Consider the following 18,129-nt stretch of genomic DNA (forward strand, 5'->3'; position numbering starts at 1 on the left):
GCTGCAGCGTTCCACCTATGTGGGTGCTTCGGAGAGGGGGCATACTATGTATCTGAAGCCAGGGTGGGAAACCTTTGACCCTCCAGGTGTTGCTGGGACTACAGCTTCCATGCTGGCATTGATGGGAGTTGGGAACTGGGAACCCAGGTGTTATGGGGCTCCAACCAGAAACCAGGCCTGTAGTGGAACAGAGGAGACTTTCATACTGACGTGATCTTCATCAGTCAAAGCCAGGGTTGTGTGGCCCTGCTTGTGAGGCCACTGCCAGCTATGCTTCTCCTGTCCCTTCTTTCTTTCTCCTTTCTTCGGCAAAGGGTTTTGCTTAGGAAAGGCAGTCACCCATGCTGGATTATCTGGCCAAAACATCCTCCTGCAGCAAACTCGCCTTACTTTACCCTGTATGTGAGTTCATTAAGCAACATTCACCAACACTCTGCTTGGCACAAGGTGGCTAGAATCCCCCAGGTCTAGCAGGAGGACACAATGCACCCATTGGCAGAGAAGATGGAGAACTGTGTTGGTCTGTTAGCTGCCAGACACAGCTAATACAAACCCATAAGCTAAAGTTTGCCCACCTTGCCTATGGAAACAACTCCAAAAGGATTCTGCCCAATCTCTGCAAACACATTTCAATACAGTTTCATTTCTCTCTCAACTTACTCGCAGATCTTTTGTCTACTTCAGGGCTGGGGGGGGGGCTGGGGCCCTCCAGGTATTTCCTGGACTCCAGCTCTCATCAGCCCCAGCCCACGTGGCCCATCATAGTCAGAGATGATGGGAGCTGTAGTCCAGCAGAAGTTGGAGGGCCACGGGTTCCCCTACTAACAGAAAAGGTATATACCACCCACAAAGTTTTATAAAACTTGTACTGTTTAGGCATTAAAAAAAAAAACCCTACTCCCTCTCCACCGCACACTGCTATAGTTTTAGGAAGTGTTTGTCCCAGACAACTCAACTCTGGATTCACAATAGTTTAGAAATCTGAAGCATGTAGCCATGGCCAGGCCAGTGTGGAAATCTGATTACGGCTTGCATCAGTTCATTGGCTTGAAGATAGCATGCTTGCCCTATATTGATCAACAGTTGTTACCAAACAAGGCACCAAGAACCCACACAGATAGTGTTATTTGCCTGTAAGCAACTATACAAGAGATGCTGCGTGTGTCTGGGTTTGACACCAACAGCAAATGAGAAAAAGGGCCTTTTAAGTAGCAGTTAACGTTGATGAAAGGAGGGGGGGTGTGATTCAGCAAAATTAGGCCAAAATCTCATTGTCAAAAGGAACTCAAGCCTTGGTATGCTTTCAGTTTCACTGCTCTCATTGAAGATTTTACAGAGACTCACGTTTGCTGAACCGGAGCTAGAGGCTTGGTTCAGATTTCATAGCTAAAGCACAGTGTGACTGTCAGGGTCCTGCCTTGGGGCTCACCAGCTCTCAAGTCTTCCTGTGTATGCTCCGACTCCCTCTCCAGAACTGGAAACCCATTTCAAGCCATGGGTTCAAATCCAGGTTTGCGGTCAAACTCTGGTTGGCTGTAACCACCAATCTGCACAAATCGAGGAGGAACACCAAACTACTGTTACCACAGACTAGGAAGCAAGGGAACACCCTGGAGCTTGCAAACAGGAGAAGGGAGCTCTCAGTTTGGCTGTGGCTTCGGATCAGAGAGCTCTGTTCTCCTGTTTGCTAGCTCCAGGCTGTTCCCTTGATTCCTAGTCTGTGGCAACATTAGTTTGGTGTTCCTCCTCGATTTGTGCAGATTGGTGGTTTGGCTAAACAGCCTAACTGCCATAGAGTTATAAAAGACAATTAAAGCACACCCACACCCAATTCATTGGCAGCCATCCTTCAGAGTCTCCCCCCCAGTCAGTTTCATTAATGGTCCTAGTCCTTGTGATTGTCGCTGGCCTCTGCCACCTCAGTCTTCTCCTCCACTTTCTCCTCATTTGGTTTCCCCCCATCCAGGCCCCCCTCTTGGGACACTTTGGAAGCATTCTGCTCCCCCTCCCCTTCCTTGCTCTTCACCACTTCCTGGAGGTTGTACTTCCTGAACAGAATGTAGTCCTTCACCACACTCAAGCAGCAGATGTTCTTTATGATCCCCACCACGATGGTGAACTCGGGGTTGCTCAGATCGACTTTGTTTTCTGGGTTGAGATGGCCAACGACTCCTGCCAAGGCAACAAAGAAGGGTTGGGGAGGCAGAAAGCCATCTGATAAGCCTGTAGAGTAATACTTTTGATCAGCCACAAATGAAGAGACGGTGTCCCATAAGGGATAAGAGACTAAGGACAGAAGAAGAGCTCTGCTGGATCCTGGCCAAAGGCCCATCTGTTCTCACAGAGGCCAACTAGATGCCTCTATGGGAAGCCCACCAGCAGGACCAAAGAATCCTGGGAGTTGCAGTTTACCCTTCACTGAGCTACGATGCCCAGCACCCTCAACAAACTATACAGTTCCCAGGATTTTATGGAGGGCACCATGCCCTCTCATTCTGTCCTTCAATAGCTCACGACTGCAGAAACGGAATAAGGAGCTATCGCTGCCAGGCTTAGTACCCGGGTAGCGTTTTATGGCCCTCCCCCCCCCAAAAAAAACCTGGCAGAACTATGATGTCGCCCCCCTAAAAGAAATCTGAACAACTTTGGCCTGCCGCCCTAAAAAAAAACTGAACTTTGGCTTGCCCCCTCCCCCAAAAATGGGTAGATCACTGCCAGCTCTTTTCCCCTGGGAGTAGATCGCAGTCTCTTGGGAGTTTGACGTCCCTGCCATAAATGTATGGCATGGATGTGACCCAAGTTTGTAGCCATAGCTACCTCCCACAGGAGGTAGTAAACTGCAGTTTAACAGTGTGCTGCATTGTCTTTAGCAAGCCACCATCCTCTCATCTTCAGCCACTTAAGAACTGCCTAATGATGAGGGCCAAACTTGGCATGATGAGAATCACACATATTTTATTTCATCTTAAGTATTTAATACCTTCCTCTTCCATACAAAGGACTGTATCCAGATTAAGGCTGCAATCCTCTACCTGGGAACAAGCCCATCTGAACTCAATGGGGCTCACAATTAAGGATACGGATTTTTAAAAAGTGGCGCTGTGGGCTAAACCACTGAGCCTAGGGCTTGCTGATCAGAAGGTCGGCGGTTCGAATCCCTGTGACGGGGTGAGCTCCCGTTGCTTGGTCCCAGCTCCTGCCAACCTAGCAGTTCGAAAGCACATCAAAATGCAAGTACAGTGGTACCTCGGTTTATGAACACAATTGGTTCCAGAAGTCTGTTCATAAACCGAAGTGTTCATAAACCGAAGCAAACATTCCCATTAAAAATAATGGAAAGTGGATCAATCCGTTCCAGACGATGAAAAACACCCCCTAAAGCTTCAATTTAACATGAATTTCACTGTCTGCCAAGAGGTTTCCGAGGCCTATGGAGGCCTCCACGGAGGCATCGGAGCGTCCGCGACTGGGACGCAGCCACAGAAGCGCTCCGATGCCTTCACAGAGGATTACTGTGTGGAAAGGAGCCCTGCGGCTGCGGCCGCGTCTCTTTCAAAGCGGGTGGGGGGGTCCCTTTGGAAGCGCTTACCTCGCGCATAGAAAACAGCGGTGAGAGGCTTGACTGCGCGGCGGTGGCGCTCGCAGCTCTCCTTCCCTCTCTACGTGGTGCCAGCCGGGCGACCTTTCTCCTCCTCAGAGCAGCCGCCACCACCACCAGGCGCCAGGACTGGCTGGGGTGGCTCGAGGTGCGCCTGGCTCTGGTTGGAGTGGCGGCGGCGGCGGCGGCCTCGCGGAGGGCTCAAGAGAAGCGGGCCTTCGCCGTCGCGCTCCTGCGACGCCTCTCCACATTAGCGCGACGGCGAAGGTGGAGAGACGTCGCAGGAGCGCGACGCTGAAGGCCCGGCCTCGCGGAGGGGTCGAGAGAAGCGAGGCCGGGCCTTCACCGTTGCGCCCCAGCAGAGTGGAGAGGCTCGGGCTTGAGAGAAGCCGCCGCTGCTGCTGCCGCCGCCGCTCCAAGCACAGCCAGGCGCACCTCGAGCCACCCCAGCCAGTCCTGGCGCCTGGTGGTGGTAGCGGCTGCTCTGAGGAGGAGAAAGGTCGCCCGGCTGGCACCACGTAGAGAGGGAAGGAGAGCTGCGAGCGCCACCGCCGCGCAGCCAAGCCTCTCACCGCTGTTTTCTATGCGCAAGGTAAGTGCTTCCAAAGGGACCCCCCCCACCCGCTTTGAAAGAGACGCGGCCGCAGCCGCAGGGCTCCTTTCCACACAGTTAGCCTCCGTGAAGGCATCGGAGCGCTTCTGTGGCTGCGTCCCAGTCGCGGATGCTCCGATGCCTCCGTGGAGGCCTCCATAGGCCTCGGAAACCTCGGGTTACTTACTTCCGGGTTTCGATGGTTCGTAAACCGAAAGTTCGTAACCCGAGGTGTTCGTAACCCGAGGTACCACTGTAGATAAATAGGAACCGCAGTAGCGGGAAGGTAAGCGGCGTTTCCATGTGCTGCTCTGGTTTGCCAGAAGCGGCTTTGTCATGCTGGCCACACGATCTGGAAGCTATACGCCGGCTCCCTCGGCCAATAATGCGAGATGAGCGCGCAACCCCAGAGTCAGTCACGACTGGACCTAATGGTCAGGGGTCCCTATTTTTAAAAATACACTGTTAAGTTGGTTGCTAACTGGTTCACTGAAATCAACGAGGAACTCAATTAGCTTAGGCTGCAACCCTGCACCCACTTACCTAGGAGTAAGCGCACTGAACTTGATGGAACTTACTTCTAAGCAGATATGTTAAGAGGGATGTATTGTTAGTCTGGGTCCAACCCACTGTTCCACCCCACCCTGAAAGCACTAGTGTTAGAAATGGACATCTAAAAGAGAGATAGGGAAGCTGAAGGACTCCAGATGTTGCTGCACTCCAACTCCTGTCAGCCCCTGCTACTACAGTCAATGTTCAGGAGGACCACCAGTTCCCCATCCCAGATCGAAAAAATCTGCCAACCCAAGTCATGTGAAAAATAGTGGCTGAGAGATGTGACAGAGGCAAGGAGAATGGTGCCCTGGAATCTGTTTTCAGTCTCAGAATAGACCCCCCAGTCCTTTTCGCACACAAATCCCACTTGTCGTCGCCCCCCCCCCCCGGCCTAAGCATGTTTTGTTTCAGCAACTTAAAAGCAAAAAACTAACCTGTTTTTTGTTGCTGTTATTAAACAACTGGGAGTCAGAAACCTTACTACAAATCACCCAGAGATCCTCAATAGATCCTGACTTACCTTCTGCCTATTCCTGCTACTACGAAATAAATCACTTACCTGCCAGTTCTTTGATGACTTCTTCCCGGCTCAAGTGGCTGTTATTTCGAGCCTTGTAAACAATCTGAAAAGTGCCTTTACGAGGACTTTTAAACCAAGGTTCAAAGAAGGTCTCTGAATATTGTTTCATGTCCTCCAGGAAAGCTTTGCAGGTGCCCGAAACAGGTAACATGCGCAAGATGACTCTGGTCTTCTTCTTCTTGGTGGCTTTCATGTCCTGCAGGATGTGGTGTACCAGCTTCTCTGGCTCTGCAAGAAGGAGGCAGTGCGACAGACTTTTTCATTCATTGCTCTGGGTGAAGAAAGGGCATCTCTAAAGGCATGGAAGTCTAGGCGCAAACACAGGAAGATGCCATACCGACAACCGGGCAGAGCCACCTCTTTTCTCTCTCTTTCTACCACCTCTCTGTCTCCCCCTCTGATGTCCATCCTATCCCACTTAGTGTATTCAGGACTCAGAACTAACGCTCTTGCCCATTACGCTACCTCTTCCCATTCCATGCACGCTTACCTACACCCAGTGTCCTAATGAAAACTACATTGTTGGCACCGCTCTCCACCGACTGGAACCGTCGCAGCTTCTGCTCTGTTGAAGTGCGAATCTGATCGACTTCTTTTTTCAATGCAGCTTCAGCGTCGTCGTCATCCTCCTCATTTCCTGACAGTCTGCTCTCATCTTGATCTGTTAACTTTACAGACACATGCACACATATTGTGTTTGTCAAGTCAACCCAGTGAGGAAAGCTTCTTTAGAGCTGGTACAAGCTTAAATTCTTATACAGTGGAACCTCGGTTTACGAACACCTCGGTTTACGAACTTTCGGTTTATGAACTATCCTAACCCGGAAGTTAGTAAACCGAGGTGCCCGAGGCCTACTGAGCGTCCGATGCCTTCGCTCCGATGCCTCCTGAAGGCCCAGAGCGAAGGCCCGGCCTCCCCGAAAGCATCGGAGCAAAGGCCAAACCTCCCTGAAGGCATCGGAGCGTCCGATACCTTCGGGGAGGCTGGGCCTTCGTTCCGATGCCTCCCAGAGGCTGGGGAGTGTTTCCGCGACTGGGCTCCAGCCGCGAAAGTGCTCCCCTGCCTCTGCGAAGGCATTGGAACAAAGTTCCAGCCTCCGGAAGGCATCGGAGCCGGGACTTCGTTCCGATGCCTTTGCGGAGGCCGGGGAGCACTTTCGCGGCTGTAGCCCAGTCGCGGACACGCTCCCCGGCCTCCGCAAAGGCATCGGAGCGAAGCCCCAGCCTCCAGAAGGCATCGGAGCCGGGACTTCGTTCCGATGCCTCCCAGAGGCCGGGGAGCACTTTCACGGCTGCAGCCCAGTCGCGGAAACGCTCCCCGGCCTCCGCGAAGGTATCGGAGCAAAGCGGTTAATCCGTTCTAGACGAGGAAAAACACCCCCTAAAGCAGCAGGGCCTTCGCTCTGATGCCTTCGCGGAGGCCAGGGAGCGCTCCCCGACCTCCGCGAAGGCATCGGAGCGAAGGCCCTGCTGCTTTAGGGGGTGTTTTTCCTCATCTAGAACGGATTAATCAACTTCCCATTACTTTCAGTGGGAAAGTTCGCTTCGGTTTATGAACACTTCGGTTTATGAACAGACTTCTGGAACCAATTGTGTTCATAAACCGAGGTTCCACTGTACAAATTCAATAGGTCTCTCCTTTTAAAATAAAAAATGAAAAAGTCAACACAGCCGTGTTAAAAAAGCAATACGGCTGAGTTAACTCGAGTCTCCACAATTTCTAATGGTGTGAAGCAAGGGGAAGTTTTCTCTAGCCATTTTGGCCTTACCACACAGAGCTGTCTGAATTTCTGTCATCTTATTTGCAGTTTCTCTTAAACGAAAAAATCCCAAATGCTGCAGCGTCTCCTCACGGGGGTGTTGCTTCGTTCCCTTGGTCCTTTTTGGTCGCCCTTTTCTGAAGCTTCCCCAGCTCTACAATATCCGTTTTGAGGGGAGAAGACCAGGACAGCACACAGTATTCCAAAAGCAGCTGCACCACAAATTTGCGTAAGGGTTTTACGATACCAACGGTTCTTCTCTCCCCCCCCCCTTCCCAAGCGATATATAATTTTATAGACTCCTATCGTGCCGCATCTTGCTCCCCTTTCCTCTAGTCTACAGGTGAAACTTGGAAAATTAGAATATCGTCAAAAAGTGCATTTATTTCAGTAACGCAACTTAAAAGGTGAAACCAATATATGAGATAGATGCATGACATGCAAAGCGTGATATGTCAAGCCTTTATTTATTGCAATTATTTATTGTTAGGCGGGTCAATGATAAATGGAATGTAATAGCGATGTTTATTTTTGTATTATTATAACTATTTGTTTTATTACTGCGGAATTTCCAGAAGCATTTGTAAAAATTAAAAGAAAAAGAAAAAATAATACGTTGCATTACTGAAATAAATGCACTTTTCGACGACATTCTAATTTTCCGAGTTTCACGTGTAAACCCAAAAGTCCCGCCGGCCTTTGCTCCTCTTCCTACCTGCTCGGGCCCGTAGAGCTGCTCGCCGTACTCGCCCAGCAGGCTGTAGGCTTCGGCCACGCACTTGCGCTCGTTCATGTTGCAGGTGATGAGGATGCCGCACATGCCGGGCTCCAGCTGGCGGGAGCCGCCGGGCCGGGCCCGCTTGGCCGCGTGCAGGTACTGCGCTTTGGGCCGCCGCTTGCGAGAGGCAGCCGGCGCAGCTCCTTTCGCGGCAGCGGGCGGCGTCTCCACGGCAGCCATCGCGGGCGTCGGGAAAGGCTTACCGCGGAGGCGGTGTCAACGGCTCGTCCCGCAACGGCGCGCGTGTCGGCGCCCTTTCGATGGCGTCATCGGGACGCGCCGGGGGGGGGAAAGCACCATAGAGATAGGAAACAAAGCCTCAGAGATAGAAAATATTTGCAAGCTTAATTTTTATTCATTTATTTATTTTTCTGCCACGGAGCGGGGTGTGTGGACCTGCGGTTCTACTGGTGCTGCCCCATCGGCTTGGCCACCAGGGATGGTGCGGGTGGTAATCTGACAGCATCGGGCCTACACCTATCATAGAGGCGCCAAGGGATAGAGTGGCGCCGCCCTGCAGTCATAGAGTATCGAGGCTCTCCCTTTTACTCTGTTTTTGTTAAAGGATAGAGGTGCTAAGGAAGCGACACCACTCTCTAGTAATGCGGAAATCGGTGGCTTTCCTCCCGGAAGTACAGGCCTTAGGCTTTCCCCTTCTCCATGGCAACAGGCAACATATTTTCCGCCACGCAGTTCCGCGCTGTGCTCCAAAATAGTTTCCCGCCGGGTCCTAAAACCCGACTGATGCAGCAACTTGGGAAAAGCTGTTACGGAGCTAAAGTCTACACGCCTCCACTCCCCCGCTATATTTCTCAGTTATCCGTGTCAGTTTCCAAAAAGCTGCCTAATAAATTGCCCATTTAAACTACCAGCATATGTCGTATAAACCTTCCTCAGGAAACAAAGCCATGCATTGCCAAAATGGGTGATTTCAGATATATTTATCTCCTTATTGGAGAGAGTCCAGCGTAGCAAACTACAAAGTAGCAAAAGAAAAAAAGAAAACATATTAAATAAAATAAAAAGTATTTTAAAACATAAATAGTGCATGAACATAGTCACAATCCTAACTACAGCTAATTTTGTAGTTTCAAGGTTGCCTGGAATGGTGTCTTTCAGCCATCAAATGCTTGGGCAAACTGGGTATGTTTTTAAATCCCCCGTGAACATTAATGATGAGGAAGAGGGACACACCTCACCAGGGAGGGCTTTCCTCAAAAGGAGAACTACCACCGAGAAGGCCCTGTTCTGGGTCAGTGCCAACCAAGCAGCATCCAGCAGCAGCAGCAATATCAGTGGGACCCCTGAAAGCTACAGATTGTAGGCTTTTGATATCAGGGAACTTTAAAAAATATATCAATGTACACTAGTGTTACTGTACATGGTCTAAATCAGGCACCCCCAAACTGTGGCCCTCCAGATGTTTTGGCCTACAACTCCCATGATCCCTAGCTAACAGGACCAGTGGTCAGGGATGATGGGAATTGTAGTCCAAAACATCTGGAGGGCCGAAGTTTGGGGATGCCTGGTCTAAATAACTGGCCCAGGGTGGTGGGTGAGCTGTCAGGGTAACAGTGACCTGCCCTTGTTTTTATGCTGCTGGCTTAAAAGTCACCAACCACCAGTGACGTAGCACAGCTTGACAGGGCCCGGGGCGGGCACATGCACACTGGGGGAGCAGAGGGTGAACGGAGCCTGTAACAGAAGAGGAGAAGCAGGGAAATCAAGATTGCTGTACTGATCATGGAAAGACTAAGAAATGAACTAGACTGTCGGCACTCCTTCTCTGCTTCTCTCAGCGCAATTCCAGCAGAAAGCCAGGCCTTCCCATCACCTGAAGTTAGTATTTGAGAAAACAGAATAGGAGAGGCACTGAATCACTCAGATCCCCCATCCAACCATAGTGTTTGCTTTATGTTCTGCAGTCTCAGATGCAGATAAGTCCTCGTTGCTTGAATTGACTCCTGGCGTTTGCAATTTCAGCAAGTGGACCGAGATTTTTTTATTTTTTTTAGTTCTGGGCACTGAGACTGGACACTGAGGGACCTGCAGACAGTGGCTGCAGTCCAGTTGCCACCTGTGTCCGATGCTCCTGAAAAGGCCCTCAGGAAGGAAGGAAGGGGGATCTGGGCAGCAGGAAATCTTGACTAAGCAGCTTGAAAACCTTCAGAAAGAAAAAGAAGAGTTTAAAAGCATGCCAGAGGGGCCTGCAGACTGGGTTGTGCCAAAAATCTGGCCACCAAGAAAATTGTGGTGAGTGAGACGATGGATTGGGTAGGACTGCCATATGTCCGTATTTCCCCAGACCTTACCAGGATTTCAAAGGTGGAAGTGACACCCAGGGGGAATTTCCAGAAGGTGTTGGTCTGCCCTGGATCTCTGGCAAGTAAACAAAATATCATGGTTTTTTTATAGCATTTTTCGTTAAAAAGCTTGACAACAACCCTGGGGGTGTCCCGGCTTTTTCTTTTTGAAATATGGCAACCCTAGGATTGTGGAGGGGATGTTTGGTGGAAGGCAATTTGTTCTGATTATACAATAAAGAGGATTCATTCTGGTTACATTCTAGTTTGCTTGCATTGAGGTTATTTGTCTTTAACCAATTGTTTCTATCATACAATTATTTTATTGATTTGTTTTTAAAGAAATGAAACATAATAAAAAAGAGAGAGAGCAAAACATTTTAAAGCATCACACCCTGGAAGGACAAAAGTACATAGATACAGCACAGAAAGTACTAATTCATACAAAGGTTCTTTGCACCAGTAATAAAGATATGATTACAGAGTTGGTAGCTTTGGGGACAAAGGAGGGCGAACAGCAAGCCGCCTGTGCGTGGCAGATATTAATGCTCACCTTGTTGCTCCCATTATTTACTTCTCTCTGCAAAATGTGGGTGAAAAGGGAAGACGAGAAAGTGCTGAAGGTCATATTTCATTGATTATGTCAATTAAAAGACGATGCTGGCATTCAGCCCCAGTCAGTGTGCACTTTGAGCTGCCTCACAGCTGTTTATTGTGCAAGCACAGGCCAGAGAGCAATGGCACCACAATCAGGGTCAGACTTTGAGGCAGAAGTCCTGGGCCTCAGCAAAATGAGAAGGAGAGCCCCCAACACATTAAATGCAGGTGACATTTTGAAGTAAGTGGCAGGGGGTTGGACTGGATGGCCCTTGTGGTCTCTTCCAACTCTATGATTCTATGATTCTAAGTGAAGTATGGTAATGCAAATTACTATCTAATGCAGGGTGTGTGTAAAACTATTGCAGTATAGCATACTGTTACTCTGGGACGCAGGTGGTGCTGTGGGTTAAACCACAGAGCCTAGGGCTTGCTGATCAGAAGGTTGGCGGTTCGAATCCCCGCGACGGGGTGAGCTCCCGTTGCTCGGTCCCAGCTCCTGCCAACCTAGCAGTTTGAAAGCACGTCAAAGTGCAAGTAGATAAATAGGTACCACTCCAGCGGGAAGGTAAATGGCTCCCTCGGCCAATAACGTGAGATGAGCGCCACAACCCCAGAGTTGTCTGCGACTGGACCCATACCTGCCAAGTTCCTGCCTGAAAAATAAGGGATCGGACCGGAAGTAGCAGACCGGAAGTAGCGCTGCCGCCATTTTGGAACTGGGCAGAGCATGCTCAGAAGTGTCTTTTGATGCTGCTCTGCCCAGTTCCAAAATGGCCGCCGCACCAGAATAAACCGGGGGGAAACAAAAAAAAATCCGTTTTTTCGGCTGGAAACAGCCGGAAAAACAGGGGTTTCCCGGGGAATACGGGAGACTTGGCAGCTATGGACTGGACCTAATGGTCAGGGGTCCCTTTACCTATACTGTTACTCTAAGAAGGCTGTTATGTACTGAGCTGAATCCTAGAACAATAGGATTCAGAATCAGCGGGAGCTACCCAATCCAACTCCAGGTGGAAGTGAATCCGCAACCTGATTGGCCTGCTGGAGCAGCCAATCAGGCTGCAGGCAGAAGTCAATCCACAATATAATTGGCCCACAGGTGTAGCCCTGAAGTAGCCAATCACGCAAGGCCCATTGTGTAAATAATGTATATAAGTAGATGGTTTTGGGAAAAGAGCCATTCTTCTTCTCCTCTTCTCCTTGATGACTATGAGCTGAATAAAGAGCATGAAATTCACTCTCGACTCCGAGTACATTTCACTGGCGACGAGGATGGGATCCTGCTGAGCTGACCGCCACCACGCACTGCACCGCAGCACCGCCACCTGCTGCACCGCTGCATCGCACCGTTCATCCAGGCTTCAGCTCCAGGACCCAAGGAACCCAGAATGGCAACCGACAGCAGCTTCTCGCCATTCAAACCAGCATCAGGAGACTGGGAAGGGTACGCCGCCCGTTTCAACTTCCTCCTGCAAGCGAAAGAAGTCACCAACGATGCCATGAAGAGGGCGACATTCTTCAGCGTCTGTGGAGAGGAGACGTTTGAAATCGCCCGGGCTCTCCTTGCACCTAGAGATGTCGCTACCGTCTCTTACAAAACAATAATGGAACGGCTGAAGGAGCACTTCTCACCACAGCCCTCGGTGGTAGCTTGCCGAAATGCCTTCTACGCAAAGCGGCAAGCCCCGGGGGAAACCATAACTGGGTTTGTGACCTCCCTCCGCCAAGCCGCCCGGCTATGCAACTTCTCAGAGTTGGAGAACATGCTTCGTGACCGCCTCGTTGGTGGCCTGAGGGACGAGATGTTGCAACGACGCCTCTACGCCAAAAAAGACCTCACGTTCCAGATTGCTCTGGAGGAAGCCCTGGCAACCGAAGCCGCCGAGAGGTCAACGCAAGAGGCACGACCGGCCCAGCCATCCCAACCGAGGGTCTACCACGAAGACCTCACCGACGAATCCGAATCTGACAGGGAGGAAGTACACCGAGTACAGCGGCGCACTCAAGCAGCACACACACCACAGCAGCCTCGACGAGAAGGAGGGAACTGTGCAAGCTGCGGGGAGAACCACGAGAGGAGGACCTGTCGTTTCCGCAACGCAGAGTGCAGGCAGTGCAGAAAAGTGGGACACATCACCCGGGTGTGTCGGGCTCGACTCACCCGTCGACAAGCATCAGATGACCGACCCAGGAGCCCCAGGTCACACGGCACCATGCACCAAGGCAACTCGACGGAGATCACGGACTACCAGGTATTCCAGTTGCCCCATCCCAGCACAGAGAAAATTTATATAGAGGTACAGATAGAGGGAGCCCCATGCCGCATGGAGCTGGACACGGGTTCAACTCTATCCATAATCTCGGCCCGAACATTAAGGGAACTGTGCCCTAATGGGGGTCCCAAACTAAGGCCGGCCCCATTCACCCTCCGGGACTTCCAGAAACGTAAGGTCCCTACAATGGGGGTGGGGACCTTCAGGGTGCAATATCGAGGGCGAAAGCAACAATTGGACTTGCTGGTAGTTAAGGGCCCCTACGTTAGCTTACTGGGACTGGCATGGTTTGGACCTCTGGGGCTAGCCGTTACCGGGGTGAACCGCACTAGCTTACAAGTGGACGTGGACGCCATATGCAAAGAGTTTCCAGGGGTTTTCGATGGGGCATTGGGACGATATACAGGACCCCCCATTGCCCTACAGCTAGACCCCGCTGTACGACCCATCAGGCACAAGGCCCGCCGGGTCCCGTTCGCCCTGAAACCCCGCATAGACGAGGAATTGGACCGGCTTGTGGAGCAAGGAGTGCTGGAGCCGGTGCCCAACGCCCCCTGGGAAACTCCAATTGTCACACCCGTCAAGCCTAACGGTTCGGTCCGCATCTGTGCAGACTACAAATGCACCATAAACAAGGCTCTCACGGCCCATGCATACCCAGTGCCAGTGGTCAGCCATGTCCTCGCCACCCTGGCTGGGTCAAAAATCTTTGGCAAACTGGACTTGGCCCAAGCGTATCAACAGTTGCCTGTGGACGAAGCCACAGCAGAGGCTCAGACGATTGTGACGCACAGAGGGGCATTCAGAGTAAAGCGGCTGCAATTTGGCGTTAGCGTGGCACCAGGCATATTCCAGAATCTAATGGACTCTCTCCTTAAAGAGATTCCTGGCGTCACCCCCTTCTTCGATGATGTACTGATCGCCGGGCCCACACCAGAGGAATTTGAGGACCGCCTCCGCTCCGTCCTGCACCGTTTCCAGATGGCGGGCCTCAAGGTGAAGCGGGAAAAGTGTTTACTGGGAGTGCCGCAGGTGGACTTTCTGGGATTTAAGGTGGACGCAGAAGGGGTCCATCCAACCGGTGACAAGGTACGGGCCATTTGTGAGGCCCCAGCGCCCAAGAGCAAGCCCGAACTTCAGTCATTCTTGGGACTATTGAACTTTTACCATGCCTTCCTTCCCCATAAGGCAGCGGTAGCGGAGCCCCTACACAGACTCCTAGATAAAAGGGCCCCTTGGGTGTGGGGCCAGCGACAAAGGGCCGCATTCCAGGCAGTCAAGGACTTGCTCGTCTCGAACTCGGTCTTGGCACACTTCGACGAGAGGCTGCCAGTGGTGCTGGCATGCGACGCCTCTCCCTATGGCATCGGCGCTGTCCTGGGACACCAACTCCCGGATGGAAGAGAGGTGCCGGTGGCATACTTCTCCCAGACGCTTGCTGCAGCCGAACGAAACTACTCACAGATTGACAAGGAGGGTCTGGCAATCGTGAAGGGCGTAAAAAAATTCCATGATTTCTTGTACGGGCGGCCCTTTACCATAGTGACTGACCACAAGCCGTTGCTTGGCCTGTTTGCCCCCGAGAAGCAGACCCCCCAAGTGTTGTCTCCACGTGTCCTCAGGTGGTCAATTTTCCTTGCCGGCTACCAGTATGCACTAATCCACCGCCCTGGGAAGGCGATGGGCCACGCAGACGCCCTCAGCAGGCTACCACTACCAGAAACAGGCCCCGACCCAGCGCCTGCGCAAGAGGTTATGACCCTGGAGCTGCTTCCCGACCGACCCATTCAGGCACAAGAAGTTGCGCACCATTCCACAAAAGATAGGGTCATCTCCCGGGTCCTGGACTGGGTGTGGCGAGGATGGCCCAGCAGCAGCCCCGGGCCAGAATTCGCTGGCTACACAAACCGCAAACATGAACTGTCGGCCCACAAGGGGTGCCTGTTATGGGGAAGCAGGGTTGTTGTTCCCCAGCCCCTCCGCAAAAGGGTCCTCACAGCCCTACATGAGACACACCCAGGGGTAGTGAGGATGAAGGCCCTTGCCAGGAGTTATGTGTGGTGGCCAGGGATTGACAGAGAGATAGAGGCCTGGGTACAACACTGCCAGACCTGCCAAGAATCCCGCCCGGATCCCCCAAGGGCCCCAGTCCAGCCCTGGGAGTCCGCCCGACATCCATGGTCACGCTTGCACGTGGACTTCGCTGGCCCCTTCCAGGGAAAAACATTCTTCATAGTGGTGGATTCCTACACCAAATGGCTGGAGGTCGCACTGGTACCGTCCACTTCTACGGCGGCAGCCATCCGGGTACTACGTAAGCTTTTTGCAACCCACGGGCTCCCTGACACCCTCGTCTCGGACAATGGAACCGCATTCACGTCAGAGGAGTTCCAGACCTTCACAGCGCAGAACGCCATCCGCCACATCCGCTCAGCACCATTCCACCCTGCCACCAATGGCCAAGCGGAGCGCATGGTGCGGACCACCAAGGACAGCCTCCACCGCATGACACAAGGGGACTGGGAATACCGCCTTGCCGCATTTCTTCTAGCACAGCACAGCACCCCAAGCACAACGACGGGCCGGAGCCCAGCTGAACTACTAATGGGCCGGCGCCTTGCAACTAGACTGGACCGACTTCACCCCGACAGAGCTCAGGATGAGGTAGTGGTGGGGAAAGGCAGGAACCCCCGGACATTTGTGGCCCAGGACGCAGTGTACGCAAAGAATTTTGGGGCAGGCCCAGCATGGGTACCCGCCACAGTCACCAAGGTGACCGGTCCCGTGTCGTACGAGGTACTAACGGAAGGGGGGCAATGTTGGCGCCGCCACTGCGACCAGCTACGGCGACGATTCCCAGGAGGAACCCGGGAGGAGAGCGGGACAGAGGGGTCCCAAGGGGACAGCAGGGCAGTGAGGCCTGTAGAGCGAGAGGGGTGGGCAGGGGAAGCAGAAGCAGTAGGCACAGAGGGGCGCCCCGAGGCTGGAAGGACAACGGAAGCAGAGCCACAACCTAGTGGTTCAGTGGCGCCAGACCAGACAGCCCCGGCACAGCCAGCAGCCTCAGAACACGAGCCAGAACCAGAACCCCTGACCAAGGAACACCCCAGGCCACAACGCACACGGAGGCGGCCAGCAGACCTTGGGGACTACGAATGCAACTTCCCGGGCAGGACTGGAACTTAGAGGGGAGGGGTGTTATGTACTGAGCTGAATCCTAGAACAATAGGATTCAGAATCAGCGGGAGCTACCCAATCCAACTCCAGGTGGAAGTGAATCCGCAACCTGATTGGCCTGCTGGAGCAGCCAATCAGGCTGCAGGCAGAAGTCAATCCACAATATAATTGGCCCACAGGTGTAGCCCTGAAGTAGCCAATCACGCAAGGCCCATTGTGTAAATAATGTATATAAGTAGATGGTTTTGGGAAAAGAGCCATTCTTCTTCTCCTCTTCTCCTTGATGACTATGAGCTGAATAAAGAGCATGAAATTCACTCTCGACTCCGAGTACATTTCAAAGGCCCACTGAAATTAATAGACATAAGTTATTCATCTTCATTTAATGCCAGTGGGTCTACTCTAACTAACATTGGTTACTACCAATTAGGAAGAATTAAGCATCACACTAAGGTGAGTTTTTGTCTTCATTGCATGGCCTTGCATTATAGTATGAGGAAGAAAAACTACTCCGTTTCCCCCACACACCAGTGCATAATTTTTATATGCCTCTATCATGTCCCCCCATTAACTCGTCTTTTCTATAAACTAAAAGGCCTCAATTATTATAATTTGCAAAGGGATTCTTCCAATCCCTTGATCAACTATTATTTTCATTTGTGGGAGTTGGAGCCGTTTTTTTCTGAACTTAATTATATACTCTGACCTTTTAGCAGCTTGAAATTTAGGAACATGCGAAGCATGAGTCTTTGCGGCCTGAGCGTCTTAGCTTTTGAAGTGTGTCTGAATCTTTCTGCAATCATAATCAGAAGTACAGTATTGGAGAAATGTAAAATTCATAAAGGTTAGAAAATAGCTTTATTTCCAGCACTCAAAATATTGATTTGGTACAATTAGAAACTTTCCTTTGGGAATTTTTCCCCCAAAAACCAAGGTTACAAATACATCGGCACAGTTGATAGAACAAAAATAAAAGTTTAGTGACATAGTTTTTGGTAAAACAATCTCCTGTTTCACCTGAAAATATTTACTTGTTGGTGGCTGCAAAAATGGTCATTCATATTAGCCCTAACCAGGGCCGTCTTAAGCCCATCCAGCACCCTGGCGCTAGGGTCCCTCCAGCGCCCCCCTCCAGAGCCACTCCAAGGACCCGGGAGTGCCAACCGGACCGCGGCAGCAGTGGGAGGCTACCTCCGAGGACTCTGCGCTGCACCTCCTTCTCGTTACCCCAGCGCTGGGTTCCTCTCAGTCAAGTTTCGCCACCAGCACGCACACCGCGGGACCAGCAAGAGCTGCTTGGGTGCTGTGGGAAACGAGGAGGCGCAGCGCGGAGTCCTCGGAGAAGGAGAGAGATGCAGCGCAGCCTCTCATCTCGTGGAGCGTGGTCCTGGCCAGATCGCCGGAACCCTGCACTCATTTGGCGCCCTTCCAGCGCCCTCCAGCGCCGTGGTTCTCCGCACCACTAGCCTCTATGGCTAGGACGGGCCTGGCCCTAACTTGGGTCTTGCATCATCAGCATTGTTTTATTTTTGGAACATTAATATTTGCAACCAATCCACATGCAAGCCAAAGGAGGCTGACCTGCAACTGAGTGCTTACATTAACATGGGAAGAGTTTCTGAGAGGCCAGCTTGAAATAGATCTGCCTGCCTGCAACATGAGATGTATGATGGTTTGCTTTTTAAAAAACTGGGAATCTATACCAGCCTCAGCCTCTCCCTTCCTTCTGAAACATTAACTTTGGACTATGTTGCAACCCTGCTGTTGGTGTGTCAGGGTGAGCTACACAATAGGGCTATTGCAGATTACTTTTTCTGCCAAACATACAATGTGGGGAGAAACGCAGTGAACAACATTGCAGGGTGGTTGTCCTCTCTCAACTTCAGTCCAACCTAAAACAGGAGGTACCTGTT

At 51.7% G+C, this 18,129-nt stretch overlaps 2 protein-coding genes across 2 annotated transcripts; one reads left to right on the plus strand and one right to left on the minus strand.

The window, feature by feature from the left end:
- Positions 1–886: 886 nt before the first annotated feature.
- THUMPD1 (THUMP domain containing 1) lies at positions 887–8,116 on the minus strand. Its single transcript, XM_035131638.2, has 4 exons — positions 7,801–8,116; positions 5,816–5,993; positions 5,305–5,553; positions 887–2,172 (listed from the first exon to the last, which is right to left on the minus strand). The coding sequence occupies exons 1-4, from the start codon at positions 8,041–8,043 to the stop codon at positions 1,886–1,888; spliced, it is 957 nt and encodes a 318-aa protein (XP_034987529.2). The 5' UTR covers positions 8,044–8,116; the 3' UTR covers positions 887–1,885.
- A 3,680-nt stretch (positions 8,117–11,796) lies between these two features.
- Positions 11,797–15,964, plus strand: LOC132593198 (uncharacterized protein K02A2.6-like; the record flags this gene model as incomplete). Its single annotated transcript, XM_060282820.1, has 1 exon — positions 11,797–15,964. A coding segment is annotated over exon 1 (3,810 nt), but the record flags the coding sequence as incomplete, so codon positions are not given.
- Positions 15,965–18,129: the final 2,165 nt, after the last annotated feature.

This window comes from Zootoca vivipara, chromosome 14 (genome assembly GCF_963506605.1).
Source record: "Zootoca vivipara chromosome 14, rZooViv1.1, whole genome shotgun sequence".
NCBI classification, from domain to species: domain Eukaryota; kingdom Metazoa; phylum Chordata; class Lepidosauria; order Squamata; family Lacertidae; genus Zootoca; species Zootoca vivipara.